This window comes from Cnephaeus nilssonii, assembly GCF_951640355.1.
Source record: "Cnephaeus nilssonii genome assembly, chromosome: 13".
NCBI classification, from domain to species: domain Eukaryota; kingdom Metazoa; phylum Chordata; class Mammalia; order Chiroptera; family Vespertilionidae; genus Cnephaeus; species Cnephaeus nilssonii.
This window is the reverse complement of record NC_137084.1, coordinates 40,028,407-40,041,405: the sequence shown is the minus strand read 5'-3', so window position 1 is coordinate 40,041,405 and position 12,999 is coordinate 40,028,407. Positions and strand designations below refer to the sequence as shown.

Sequence of the window (12,999 nt, the reverse complement as noted above, 5' to 3'; positions counted from 1 at the left end):
GATTTTAATAACCATTACAGAAATAAATGGTACCTATTTATTTTAAAAATAATATTTATATTTAGTCTAGGAACAAATATTTGCTATGTAATTTATCTCCAATTTGATGCTGCCCATAACTGAGAGAACATTGTGTTTCACATCATATTCTGTAAAGCATTTAGTCTATAATAGCTTAAGGATACTTCCCCTTTTTAAGGATGAGAAGGATGGAAAGATTTAAGGAATATTTCCAAATCAAGTGCTCAGAGTCAAACATCCTTAAAAAGGAAGATTGTTACCACCCGGTCTCGAATCTGCTTGGTTCTCACGCCATAAATAATGGGGTTGAGAGCAGGAGGAATTATCACATAAAAATTAGCCAGGAGGATGTGGATATAACGTGGAATATTGTGGCCAAATCGGTGAGTCAGAAAGGAGAAAAAGGCTGGAGTGAAGAAAGCTAAGATGACACAGACATGGGAACCACAGGTATTGAGAGCTTTGAGCCTGGCCTCCCAGGATGGGAGTCTGAAGACAGCATGTAGAATCGTCACATATGAGATAGCAATCAAAATAACATCCAGAAGTATCATGGAGATAAGGGTTAATCCAAATATTATATTGACCTTTATGCTGACACAAGCCAGACGGGCAATGCCCATGTGCTCGCAGTAGGTATGGGGTATAATATTATGCCCACAGAATGAAAGCCTTAAAAGGAGAAATACAAGTGGAAAAACAAGCACAAAATTTTTCAACATGCCTCCAACAGCAATAATACAAATAGTTCTGTTGGTGAGAATTGTGTTGTAATGAAGTGGGTGGCAAATGGCAACATAGCGATCAAAAGCCATGGCTACAAGCATGAATGTTTCAAGGCCCGTAAACAGGTGTATGAAGAACATTTGAGCTAAGCATCCCCCAAAGGCAATCTCACTGAGGCCAAACCAGAAGATGCTCAGCATTTTGGGAATGGTGGCAGTGGACAGGCCGAGGTCAGTGAGAGCCAGCATGGCCAACAAGTAGAACATAGGCTGGTGAAGGCTGTGCTCAGTGTGGATCACAAAGAGGATGATGACATTTCCCCAGAGGGCTATTAGATACACTATACCGAATGGGAAGCCAAGCCAGAGCTGCATATTTTCCAATCCTGGGATTCCCAGCAGCAGGAAGGATGAGGGGTGAATACATGATGTATTGGCTGGAGACATACTGGCAAGGGCTTCTGATGGTCACATCCACTCATTTGAAGGAATCTTTTGTTCTGTATAAAGGTTCCCAGTGCCTCATCAATACTGCTAATAGTGAATAAGAACAACAACAACAAAAAAAGATGTAATTGGTACATTTTATCTAGGAACACAGAAGTAAGATCATGTTTTCTCTTAGACTTCTCTTTCTCTCATTTACTTTCATTAATATCCTATATAATAAAAGCCTAATATGCTAAGTGTCTGGTCGTCCGGTCTTCCGTTCAACCAATCAAAGTGTAATATGCTAATGATATGCTAAGGCCACTCAACCACTCACTATGATGTGTACTGACCACTAGGGGGCAGACACTCTGATCAGTAGGTTAGCTTGCTGCTGGGGTCTGACCAATTGGGACTGAGCGAGACTGGCCAGACATGCCCTGGAGCCCTCCCACGGCCGCTCCCTGGCTGGCCAACCTCCCACGTCCCCCCCAGCCCCAACTGTGCACCAGTTGGGTCCCTTGGCCTGACCTGTGCCCTCTTGCAATCCGAGACCCCTCGGGGGATGTCGGAGAGCCAGTTTCAGCTCGATATCACAGGCCAGGCCAAGGGCCCCCACTGGTACACAAATTTGTGCACTGGGCCTCTAGTATATGATAAGTGAAGGAGAAGATTCCTTAAAAAAGTAAATGGATATTTGGACATTGCACAAGATGATCTAAATTAATTTAGGTGTGAATGTATACCAACTCAGTTGATATAAGATTCTTATTAGGTTCTAACTTTTTGAAATATTTAATTATAAATTTGGATATTAAATTTATATCATACGAATAAGTGATTACAATCCATGAGCACTGCCAATATTGTAGATCTCAGAAGCATCCTTTAATATCATTTGAATGTTTATTTAGAAATATGAGTCCAATATATGCCGCTGAGCATTTCCATTTATAATGTCCTACTTAAGAGGGCCTCTCTTTCTTTCTCAACATGCTTATAAATAACTTTCATTAAAATCTAAGCATATTATTTTGCTTCTTCTTAGTATGTGTTGTTACTTTTTATTTTTGTCATCAGTGGATGAAGATATTTTCTTTGTTCTTTGAAACAAGAATCTTGCCTTACATGGCCACTGATTTCACAAAATTCAATGCAGCATAATTAATCTTAAATATGAAACCACCATTTTTTAGAGAGATTGACTCAGGCTTAAGGCAGTGACCGAAAATTTCAGGCTCCCCATCTATTTCCCCTATTCCTCATAACAGACAACTTGAACTAATTTCATTTCTAAATAATCTGCAATATTTCCAACTTTGTTTCTAAGTGGGGTATCATGGATAGTGTTGTTGTTGTTATCATTGCTATTAGAAGGAAAGGAACAGTTATAAAAATATAGTGTTATATCAGAATTTAACATTACTCCAGTTTCACAAGAAAATTTTAGACAAATCATACCACTTGCTACTCACATCAGCCTCAAGAGGGAAACAGGACAGATTCTGGTTCCTGAATAAGTGTATTTCTTGTCCTAGATTTCTTCCCAGTTTATTTTTCCTCATTCTCTACAATCTTTTGAGAATTTTACTAATATAATTGCTCTAAATACACATTTTTAAAGAAGAGGGAACCAAAAGTAATTATACTTCATAATTAATTATAATTCATAAAAAATAGCCATTAAAGAAGATGAAACAATGACCTTTTCCTAGAAGCCAGTGAAGTGCTGACATCGCACATTACACAATGCATTTGAGGTTTTAGAAAATCAAAGTACATATTAATAATGCAAGAGGCATGACCCTGTGAAAGACATTAAGAAAGACAAAATCACGAAAAATGGAAATGTACCTGTTCAAAGGATCCCCAAAGCAGATGTGAGTAAAAGACAAGAGGAACCAGCATCATCCTGCTGTTACTAGTAATCATCCAGGTCTGTACGTTAGACACCCATTCTCAGAGAGACATTCACTGAAATCAGTGTATCACTGCTAATATTCTCTCTCAGAACCCTCTTATTCTACCACAGAGCTCTTTGGATGGGTATATAATCAATGCCCAAGTTCCCAGAGCTTTTTGCAGTTACAGAGGGGTTTTGTTTGTCATTATTTCTCTAGCACAACAGCTATCACTGTTGTGCTAGAGAAATAAGGCCAGGAAGTGGTTTTGTTTGTCATTATTTCTCTAGCACAACAGCTATCACTCGAAACATCTATACTAATAAAAGGGTACTATGCTAATTAGACCAAATGTCTTCCGGACGACCTTCCGAACATCCTTCCTGACAAATCCAGGCACAGGAAAAGCCACCCAGGGTCCCAGGTGCCTATGGCCGACCTGGGCAAAGCTGCCCAGTCCTGGGCATTTGCAGCTGTGGCCATCCCAGGTGAAGCTGCCATGGTCCTGGGTGCCTGTGGCCGGCCCAGGTGAAGCTGGCCCAGGTCCTAGGTCCCTTAGGTGCAGGGGCCGAGGTAAAGGTGATTAGGGGTGATCAGGCCAGCAGGGGAGCAGTTATGATGATCAGGCAGGGAGGCAGAAGGGTTAGGAGCCAGCAGTCCCAGATTGTAAGAGGGATGTCCAGCCAAGCTGAGGGATCCCCCTCCCCCATGCATGTATTTCATGCACTGGGCCTCTAGTTTGCTAATAAAAGACTAAGTAAGTAATTATTAATTTTAACTCCTGATCAAAAGTCCTCATGTTAGAAGAATGGTGGGCATAATATGCAATAGAATTGTATACTTAAAACCTTAGACTTGTAGTGAATTCAGGAGGCTTCCATGTAGGAGAGCATAAACTAAGACAGAAAGTAGGAAAAGAATTACTGCAAAATCTATCAAGCCCTTCATCCTACTTAGAATGAACTACAAAAGCTCAAGAACCACACTAAAACCAGAAATATGTTCCTTGAGGTGTTCTATAGTACTGAGGAAAGGGGTACTTCTCTCTGAGATTAGAATTGTTCCTCATGACTGAGCAGGCCTAGTGCAGAAGCAGCTTCCATATACCAGATATATGGCAACTAAAATAAGATTCATCCTCCTAATCCATACCAAATAGATTGAAGATGGATGGCTAAATAAATAAATTACATGATCTAGGGGACAGAAAGAAAATTGTCTTTCTTTTTCCAAGATAGACCCTAGTAATAGTAGAATAGTAACAGTCAGATAGACTGAAAGAGTCAATAAGTAGCAATTTCCTCCAATAGCAATTTTTATAGGAAAGAAAAAGTGATATCATTTTAAACACTCACTATTTTTCAGTTGTTGTGTGTCTTACCTACAGCTTATATATTTAATGCTAAAATTGTTTGCCAATATGGAAAACTAAAACAAAAGAGAATATGTACATGAACATGTTCTGATAAATCAGGATGGAAAAATTCATTATGGTTTTGAAAAGCTATATACTATTTGGAATCTGAAGGTATTAAACTATTGAAGCTCTACACCATAAGTGACAATGAAATAGAAACGAAATTTTTAATTTGGAAAAATGTTGAGAATGCTATTTTTATATTAAATACAAAAAAATATGAAATAACCAGCAGCATGCATGATTAAGTTCAGTAGAATTAGGCTAAAAATGAGAATTAGAAATGGGAGGGAAGGATTGGTTAGGGGAGTGAATGGGGAAAGGGAAGGAAAGAGGGAAGGAGGGCTGAAACCGGTTTGGCTCAGTGGATAGAGCGTTGGCCTGCGGACTGAAGGGTCCCAGGTTTGATTCCGGTCCAGGGCATGTACCTTGGTTGCGGGCACATCCCCAGTAGGGCGTGTGCAAGAGGCAGCTGAATCGATGTTTCTCTCTCATCGATGTTTCTGACTCTCTGTCCCTCTCCCTTCCTCTCTGTAAAATATCAATAAAATGTATTTTTTTTTTAAAAGAAAAAGAAAGAGGGAAGGAGGGAGAGGAAAGGAGAGGAGAGAAGTAGGAAGTCAGAAGGAAGAGAGGGAGAGAAAAAGAAGAGGAGATAAATTCAACAATAACTCAACAAAACAATTTGCTTGTTTAACTGTTTAGTTTTTCCTTTTTCTTTTCCTTATCATTAAAAGTAGACATACTTGTAAAAAAATGATAAAACACTAAAATATGTAGAATTACTTGAAATGAACATGCAATTATTTTGATTTATCACCTTCAAATTAATATTTATATTATACATAAAGTGAATGAGAGTATTAAATCAATATATCCAAGTCCAAACCTTCCCAAACTATATGTTCAAATACCTATAGGAGCTAAGCCTATTGACAACTCACCAAGTATAACCAATATTGAAAGAATTCTGCAAATCTGACTAATCACTTCTCCAAGCATGTCTCAGCATCATTACTGTGGTTCAAGGAGAAAAGTTTACACTGGGATTGAAAGTCCTCTCCCTGACCAGGAGCAGCTGCTCTTCTTGGGCTCCATGGGATGAGACCATGGAAAACAATGAATTCACAAGTTCTCACCACAGGTTTATGAACATATAAAAAGCACACGGGCAAAGGAAACCTTTGGGACTTTCAAGTCTTTCCCCTTAGGTTCTCACCTTGCAAAAACTTCTCATTTTCTAACAACCCACAATTGCTCTCTTGTCATCAGTCCCATAAGGGTAGTGTCTGAGTCAACCTATAATTTTCCATCTTGTCACCAGGGTTGTTATAGTCTCTAATGTTTGTGTCACTTTTTTTCCAGAAAATTTTATTTACTTGATCTAGAAGTCACATTAGCAAGTGTGCACTTGTTTATTTAAGATTAAGTATTGCTCAAATGTGTTTTGTATCTATAGACCTTTCTCCCACTCCAAAGCTTATATTCTGAATGCATAGATAATACTAAACACTAATACAGAAATATGCAAAAATTAAGTTTTAAGTTATATGGTGCTAACTATAGAGATACAGAAATGCAGATAACCAGTACATCTTCCAAGCTTTCTAACTCACTTTCTTTTAGAAAGGAGTTGAAAGGTGGCACAATAGAAACTGCAAAGTAAGATAAAAACATATATTAATTGAGAACATTTCAGAAAGATTGGATGCTGTGTGTAGCCTGGATAAGTATAGAATCACAGGAGAATGAATGACTTTTTTTGAGAAAGGATAAAAGGCAGCTCTAAAAGCTGTCAGCTGAAAGCTGGCATGGCATTAACACCCTGACCATGGTGATGCCCACTGAAAACATACAACTTCACAAAATATGAACATCAGACAAGGTCACTCTGTGCTCACGATGATGTAGTTAAGTGAAAACAAGTCCTTTCCATAATCATGCCTGAGCAAAGAAAATATATATACTGCGCCCCCACCAAGAACTGTCCTCCCAGGAAATATGAGTGACTGGTTATTTTTATCAAACATACCTTTAGTCTCCACTCCATTCCTCTGACTTTTTACATATAAACTAGAGGCCCATTGCACAAAAATTCATGCAAAACTAGGCCTTCCTTTCCCTGGCTTTGCTCCCGGCCGCCCGGGACCCTGCAGTCTTCACTCCCAGCTGGAGCACCTCTCCTGTAGCTCCCTCTGCCCCCACCCTTCCTGTCATAGCAGGCATCCTGCCCCACCTGGCCATTCTGAGCCTGTGTGTGCAAATTAACTCGCCATCTTTGTTGGGTTAATTTGCATGCTCACTTCTGATTGGCTGATGGGTGTCACAGAGGTATGGTCAATTTGCATATTTCTCTTTTATTAGTGTATGCTAGAAACCCTATGCATGAAATTCGTGAAAGAGGAGGTCTTCCTTCCCCCAGCTGCCGGCACTGGCTTCCCTCTGGTACCTGGGACTCGAGCTTCCCTCACAGCCCTGGCTTCATCTGGAAGGTTGTCTGGAAAGACATCCAGAAGGACATCTGGTCTAATTAGCATATTACACTTTTATTATTATAGATATTATGAAGATACCCAATATATGAATTAGCCTTTTTTTTAAAACCACCTGCTTCTGAGAAAACATCCCCAAAACAAGTCCAAATTCATCCTCAAACCCTTTCTTGAACACTCTGAGTCCCCTAACATTTTCCTCACTGCATGCGGTGTCACCTGTTCTACCAAGTAACAAACGCTGCTTTTTCTTTACCACAAATGTACTCCTGGTGGTTGTTGGCTAGAGGGCACAGATATTTCCTATGTATAGAGTATCAGTGGATCTACATGCCCACCAGAAAATGGCATTCTTGGCATTGTTTATAAACCATTCTGAAAGTTTGTAGTTTGCATTTCCCTGATGTCATTTGATGCTGAGCAATTTTTTATCCATTTATTTGCCATCTACATAAATTCCTTTGGTGACATGCCTGTTCAAATCATTTGCCCATTTTTAAAATTGTCTTATTATTGAGTTTGAGAATTTGTTATATATTCTGGATACAAGTTTTTTACCACATATGTGTTTTGCAAATATTTTCACCCAGTTTGTGATTTGTCTTTTTCTTCCCTTAATAGTGCACTTTAAGAAAGTCCAACTCACCTTCTTTTTTTTTTCTTTTAAGAATAGTGCCTTGGTTTGGTTTGGTTTTGATATTTAAATAATGTATTAGTTTAATTTCTAATTTATGAAGAAAAAAAGAACAGTGCCTTTGGTGTTATAATTAAGAATACTTAGCATTAACCAGATTTTCTTTCATGTGGTCTTCTAAAAGTTTTAAGTATTGCCTTTACAATGTTTGTCATTTCTTGAGATATATGTTTAAATACTATTATTGAAGTGTACAACTTCTAGGAAAAAGCATTTCACTAAGTACCAACACCAAACAGATTAAAACAACAACAACAGAATATTGCTTGTAATTCAGAAGCCACTTCATATCAGCACCCAATTACTACTACCTGACATTTAACACCATATCAGGTGTACCAGTTAATAATGCAGATTTTGTGATCAAAGAAAACATGATAACTTCAAGAGAAACATCAAAAGTGCTTTATTCAAAGTAAAATCCATCACTAGCTACACATTTCCTCCATCTTTCAGGTAATTTGTGGATACTGTCCCAATAGAACTTTTCTTGTTTTGAGGGAAACCATTCAGATACCCAATTTTCCACTTCTTTGTACGTTTTGAAGTGCTGCTCAGAAAGTGCGTGTGCCATCGATTGGAACCGATGATTATCTGAAGGAGCAAGGTCTGGTGAATACGGCAGATGGGTTAATACTTCCCAGGCAAGATCTTTTAACGTGTCTTCAACTGGTTTTGAAGTGTGTGATGGTGCATTATCATGAAGCAAAATTACTTTGCCGTGTCTTCTGACCCATTCTGGTGGCTTTATGATCAAAAGCGTGGTTCAAATTAATTATTTGTTGTTGGTAGCGATCAGTACCAGGTGTACTGGTTACTAATGCGGATTTTTTTCAATAGCTGGAGTTACACTGATATATATTCGATTTGATATGTACCTGTACATGTCAAATCGCAAATATCTCAACATATGTGTAACTCCACAGCTGTTTTCAATCTACTAAAACAACATCACTGAATAAGAAGTTGGGAAGAGATATACACACGGGTCTCTCTTGAGCCAAAATGAGCTGGGTCCAACATGTGTATCACTTTCTATAATTCTTAGCAAATAGTTTGAAGAAATTGGGATTATATGGCTTTTGAAACATGTCTTAAATTATTTTCTCTGAGCCATCAGATTGAGAAAGACATTAAAAACTGTAATGGGCCATAGACACTTTTCAAAAAAGGACATTCAGAAAGCCAAGAGACACATAAAAACATGCTCAAAGTCACTAATCATCCAAGAGATGCAAATCAAAACAACAATGAGGTACTACCTCACACCTGTCAGAATGGCTATCATCAACAAATCAACAAATGACAAGTGCTGGAGAGGATGTGGAGAAAAAGGAACCCTTGTGCACTGCTGGTGGGAATGCAGACTGGTGCAGCCACTGTGGAGAACAGTATGGTGTTTCCTCAGAAATTTAAAAATGGAACTGCTATTTGACCCAGTAATATCACTTCTAGGAATATATCCCAAGAAAACAGAAACACCAATCAGAAAGGATATATGCACCCACCCCTATGTTCATAACAGCATAATTCACCATAGCTAAGATTTGGAAACAGCCTAAATGTCCTTTAGCAGATGAGTGGATTAGAAAACTATGGTACATCTACACAATGGAATACTACGCTGCTATGAAAAAGAATGAATTCTTACAATTTGCAGCAGCATGGATGGAACTGGATAGCATTATGCTAAGTGAAATAAGCCAGGCAGGGAAAGAAAAATACCACATGATTTCACTCATTTATGGATAATAAAGAACATTATAACCTGATGAACAAAAAGATAGATACAGAGGCAGAGAAGCATCGAACAGACTCAAATTACAGCAGAAAGGCTGGGGAGTGTAGGGGGGGAGTAAGAAATCAACTGAAGGACTTGTATGCATGCATATAAGTATAACCAATGGGCACAAGACACTGTGGGAGTGGGGTAAGGGCATGTGCCATGTGCCGGGGGTAGGGGAGGCCGGGGGAAGGTCAATGGGGGTGGGGGGGAGAGAGACATATGTACTACTATTTGTAATACTTTAAATAATAAAAAAAAACTTATTTCAGAAATGGATAAGGCCCATTTCAAGGACCAGATCAGCCAACCACTCAATTTTATCTTATCTAAAAGACAAATTACACTTATAGTTGCAAAGATACCTCTCGATTTAAAAGCTCTGGCATCAGCATTGTGAAACCATGCATTTCTCTATGAAGTTATTCTTGTTTCTCTATACCAAGTGTACCAGTTAATAATGTGGATTTTTTTCAATAGATGGAGTTTCACATATATATGCGATTTGATATGTATACTGTTTTGTTGTATTGTTTTCTCTGATTACAAAATCCACATTAACCGGTACACCTAGTAGACTATGGTTCCTTACAAGGAAGCAAAGCAGACCTGAAACCATTTTTTCTTTCTTCCCTGGATGGCCCACAGAAAACAATGACTCTAAGGATAAACAATAAGGATAAATCCTTGGTATTCATTTATGTGAATCTGATTTGACAATTCAGCTCTTGTGTTACCACTCCTTTTTTTTTAAAATGTCAGAATAGATATAATATTTTTCTATCTGGCTTATTTGCTGTTTATACTTATAATTTGTTCATTCTAATTGCTGCACAGTGTTTTACTATTTAAATATATCACACTTGCTTTACAAATTCTACTACTAATGTACATTTGAGCTGTATCAATTATTGATTATTGCATGTAGTGCTTCTGTGATCATTGATGTATCTGCAGATGGCTTTATGTAATGCTTTTGTTGGGATATTCCTAGGAGCAGAATTTTGGTCATAGAATATACACACGATTATTTTCTGAGATATTGCTAAACAATTTTCTAAAATAATTTTAGCAATTTACCTTTCACTGGAAATATATGAAGATTCTAGTTGCTCCAACATATTGGCTACTACTTAACATTTTTCATTTTATTCATTCTGATCAGTACATAGTAGAACTGCTTAGTGATTTTAAATGTATTTCTCTTCTGGCTAAGAAAATAGAGCAGCTTTTCATGTTCATTAGAAATTTGGATATCCTCCTTTGTGAAATCTCCATACAAGTCCTTTGCTAATTTTTCTATGTATGGTGTTCCTTTTTCTTATAGAATTATAGGAGTTTCTAAATATTCTGTAATACAAGTCATTTGGCTTGCCTATTCTCTCCATTAATGGTAGATTTGACTAAATATGATGAGCACACAATACAACATACAGATGATATATTATAGAATTGTATACTTGAAACCTATATAATTTTTTATTATGAAGATATCTTTATTGATTTTAGAGAGAGAGGAAGGGGAAGAAAGAGTGAGAGAGAGAGAAGCATTGATGTGAGAGAGAAACATGGGTGGGTTGCCTACTGTATGTACTCTTTCTGACCAGGGATTAAACCTGCAACCTAGGTATGTGCCCCAATTGGGACTCGAACCCACCACCTTTTGGTGTATGGGACAATGCTCCAACTAAATGAGCCACCTCAGGGTACACAAGAACAGAGGAAAGAAAATGAAGAAGCACATCATCACTCAAATATTTCCTCTCAGAATTGACATTAGTCAGGTTACTTCTACAAATACTTTATTTATAACAAGTCCCATGGCCAACTCTAACTGCAAGAGGCTGGACACATAAATCTCTCATGTTCCTCAAAAAAAGAGAAAACTGAAAATGCCAGTAAGCACAAGTAATGTCCAACTTAAGTATGCCAAACAAACAATTTTTATTTTCATCCTTTGATTATTAAAGTTGTATATTCTTCCTCAAAAGTCCTCAGACAATTTTTTTCTTACTGTGATTATTTCATCCAAAGTCTCAAGTTGCTGTAAAATGTCATTAATTTTCACATCTACTTATATCTGAATATTATATTATTTTTGCTTGTAAAGGGACCAATAGCTAAGCTCCTTTGTTGCCTATTTTGATGATTAAAGCTTTCTTACCTTATCTAGAGCCAAGAGTCTTTGATTATACTGGCTAGCTTGACTTAATTAATTTGTCTGATGTCTGTTTATTAGATTTTGGTCTATTAGATTTTCTAAATACAAAAAGTAATAACTAAAGTTTGTGGACATTTTAAGCAAATATGATATATAAATATCTATGCTGTCTTATTTACAATATTTTGCTAGATGTAACTACAAGATTTAGAAGGCAATTGCTAATTTTTTAGAAGGCAGTATCTATATTTTCTTGTCAGGAAGTAGAAATTCTATGCTCATAAATGGAAAAAATAAGAAGATTTAGGTTAAGTAAAAGAGATAACATAACTTTGGCAAACTATTTTGTATGTAGTTTCAAATAACAATTCCTTAATGGACTAGGTAAATAATTTCCATATGATTATTTTAGAAAGTGAAAACAAGTCAAATATATTTCTAGTTTTATGTGGATATCTTCAATATATTGGCCCAGTATTTGGAATACTTATTGAATATCATTACAAAGTTTCTAAAATGTTCCTCCCAAATATAAATTAATATACAATTCTAGGCATAAGTTTCTTATGACATGGGATTCTGTATTTTCATCTGCCTATCATTAATATTCATTTAATGAATATATATTTTATAATTATGCACAATTATTCCCTGCTCTATTTATTTTGTTTCTAAATGTATGCCTTCTTATCTTTCCGTAGGTGCCAGGAGCCAAAATCTGGATCACAATTTGTTATGAATAATCTTCTGATCCACACTTTACTAGTATTAAATACAAATATTAAGAGTAACCACATCATAGAATTCACATATGAAATAGATGTGCTAAAATCAGCAAATTATTTAGAACAGTATATGCTATTGAGTTAAATAATGTCATTGTTATTAGTTTGGTAATTCTGGCACCAAAATTACCTACAACCCTGAGAAAATTTCATTCTGCAACTTTCATATTTCCTTTGGTGAATCAGAAAGTGGACCAATTTAAAAATGAACCTATTTAATAATCTACCTCCCACTAACCGCTGGATTTTCAGATGTATTATATAACAATTATATAATTACATATATATATATATATATATATATATATATATATATATATATAACAACTAAATATCAAGTTTTCATTTGAAAAGCTGTGACTATAATAACTACATTATAAGGTAATCTTGATTATCAATATAAACATAAACCTTTCTAAAAGATGCAAACCTTAAAATTATGAAATTATCATCAATAAATTCATTATTATCCTTAAACTCAAAGGGTTATTTGCCTTTGCTCCCTCCCTCCCTTTAAACCCCTTATAATGAGCATATAGAGAAAATATGAACAATAAAACATTCTAAGACTACCAATATTTAACCATCTTT

At 36.6% G+C, this 12,999-nt stretch overlaps 1 protein-coding gene across 1 annotated transcript; it reads right to left on the bottom strand.

Moving 5' to 3' along the window:
- Positions 1-251: 251 nt before the first annotated feature.
- On the bottom strand, positions 252-1,193 carry LOC307109594 (olfactory receptor 52E8-like; the record flags this gene model as incomplete). Its single annotated transcript, XM_079788407.1, has 1 exon — positions 252-1,193. One exon carries the CDS (start codon positions 1,191-1,193, stop codon positions 252-254), a length of 942 nt encoding a protein of 313 aa, XP_079644533.1.
- Between the last annotated feature and the right edge of the window lie 11,806 nt (positions 1,194-12,999).